The following is a 2357-nucleotide window of genomic DNA, read 5'->3' on the forward strand; positions in this document are numbered from 1 at the left end:
ATATATTGATAAAATTAATATCAGACTTAAAATAAGTATTGGAATCAATCTGATCAATTAAAAAAAAAACCTTCAAGGTGGTGCTCCAGCATGGCCTAAGTGCAATGACTGAAACAAGACAATCATCATCATCGTTTAACGTCCGCTTTCCATGCTAGCATGGGTTGGACGATTTGACTGAGGACTGGTGAAACCAGATGGCAACACCAGGCTCCAATTACACATATATATAAACATACACCTTATCTTTATCACTCATACCCCTGTTACTCATCTTTTTCTCATTCTCTCCTCTTCTCACTTTACTATGTTTAATGGTTAGTATGACTAAGGATAGGAGCGGAGATCTGCTCGTACTAGATTACTTCCAGTGTGACTTGGGGATACCAACAACGCATGTGGCCCTCACTCCAACAATCTATACCTCCTTCTCGCACCCTTATCACCCTAGCTCTGTTATCCATTCTGAGGTAGACATGCGTAAGGGACCGCATTAGATGTATGTGTACCTCATTAGCTTTACCTATACTCCTTTTGACCATTTCATATGCGCATCCATCATTGTCTCTCACCATTTATTCATCTCTTGCTAGCTGTGCTGGCACTATAATAAACTACACCCAATAGACTCAGCTCAGTGTGGCACTGGAAGGTCTTTTTAGTCTTGTCAAAGATGCGTAAATCTCTATAGTACTGAGGCCATGAAAAAGAGCACCCCGTACTCCTTGTACACAACAAATTGGTTGATGTTACGAAGTGCATCCTACTATAAAAACCAGGTCGAAAATGAAACAAACTAAAATATGGTTCTCCAATCAAAGAAAGCAGCAATGATCTGTTTTACCTATACCAGCATGGAAAATGGATGCAAAATGAATATGATGATGATGATGTTTTATGCTTATTATATAAACTTGCATATGATATATGTGTGTGTGTGTGTGTGTATGCATATATACACTATTGCACCTGCATATATATGCACTATATATATATAACACATATATATACAGATTATTTATACATATATTAGACACGTGTGTATATGTATATAATATATATATATATATATATATATACACACACATCATAATATATACATACATATACACACACCCACGTGTGTGTGTACGCATGTATTAGTGTGTGTTTAAAGGCTAATATGCGATAGTATATTATCTATTGATAGATAAATATTAACACATTGTTGTGTATCTGTAGGTTAGTCCTAGCGGAGCAAACCTATCATCAAATGCTTTCTATCCGTGACCATCTCATCGTTTTTTTTTTTCCGTATAGGGAACCCAGACTGTCGTTATCGAACACGTCCTTTTTTTTATGTAAGACTATGGGGTTCATGTGACCGCACTTGTCGTGTTTTGGAGATGTTCAGTGCTGGTATTTTAGGTAAAATTCTTACCTATATCTCAAATAACAGACATATATATATTATTCTATATGTGCACACGTACATAGTGGGGAATCGAAATTGAATAAGAAAGTACCTGCAAATCTATAATGTTTGATTACAAGGTTTCTTAATGCTTGTTAATAAAATCTCTGAAGAAGAGAATTACATTTCGAAGGCATTTCATAAACAAAGAGAGCTTCAATAAGAACGAAAGCAACAAAATCGAAATTCCTCTAAAAGGTAAAATTGAGAATTGGTATTTCTCGAAATTTGCAATGAGAGTACAAAATGAGTGAAGAAAAAAATGAATTTATCTGGAAAGCCTTGTTTGAGTTTGGTCATTCCAAATTGAGGAATTTGTTCCAAGAGTTCGCACCCTATGATTTTAAATTCTGAGAATGGATCACTTACCTTTTTTAAGAGTCATAGCTGTAGTAAGCTTGTAGAAAACATGAAGTCGGATAGATGACGCGAGGACACAATATTTTCTATGAATGGAGAAATCCTACTGCTATACGCTCGTGCTCGCACTTTCTTTCTCACTCTTAGTCTCCCTTCCCCTCCTCCTTCTGCTCTCTCTAATCTATTTCCTCCTACCTCTACTCCTATCTTGATCTTCTTACTATGTATGTATCTTTGCGTATGTGTATACACGCGCGCACCTACATACCGTTTGTTTGCGTATACGTTCGTGTACATGTACGTATGCATGTGTGTGCGCACGTGCGTGCGTATATGTGTGTATGTGCTTGTTTGCTTCGTCTGTTAATATAGCTTCTGTGCACGCTTACACATACATGTATTTATTGAAGTTAGCATCACAATATTATAGCAGCTGCTTTGAGGCGAAGGGAGAGAAAGAGTACGTATGTGTACATATGCATGTATGTGTGTGTGTATGTATGTGACTAGAGTAGAACAGTTACAAGCTTTTCTCTACGTTAGT

General features: G+C 36.7%; 1 protein-coding gene across 1 annotated transcript in view; it reads right to left on the reverse strand.

Annotated features, from left to right (window-relative positions):
* Positions 1-2092, reverse strand: part of LOC106878814 (polyamine-transporting ATPase 13A3) — a 164533-nt gene extending 162441 nt beyond the window's left edge. Inside the window, exon 1 of the mRNA XM_052970914.1 lies at positions 1823-2092. Coding sequence (XP_052826874.1) covers positions 1823-1838 — 16 coding nt within the window. The 5' untranslated portion in view covers positions 1839-2092. The remainder of the gene's footprint in view (positions 1-1822) is intronic.
* Positions 2093-2357: the final 265 nt, after the last annotated feature.

The sequence above is a fragment of the Octopus bimaculoides genome, chromosome 9, assembly GCF_001194135.2.
Source record: "Octopus bimaculoides isolate UCB-OBI-ISO-001 chromosome 9, ASM119413v2, whole genome shotgun sequence".
NCBI classification, from domain to species: Eukaryota; Metazoa; Mollusca; class Cephalopoda; order Octopoda; family Octopodidae; genus Octopus; species Octopus bimaculoides.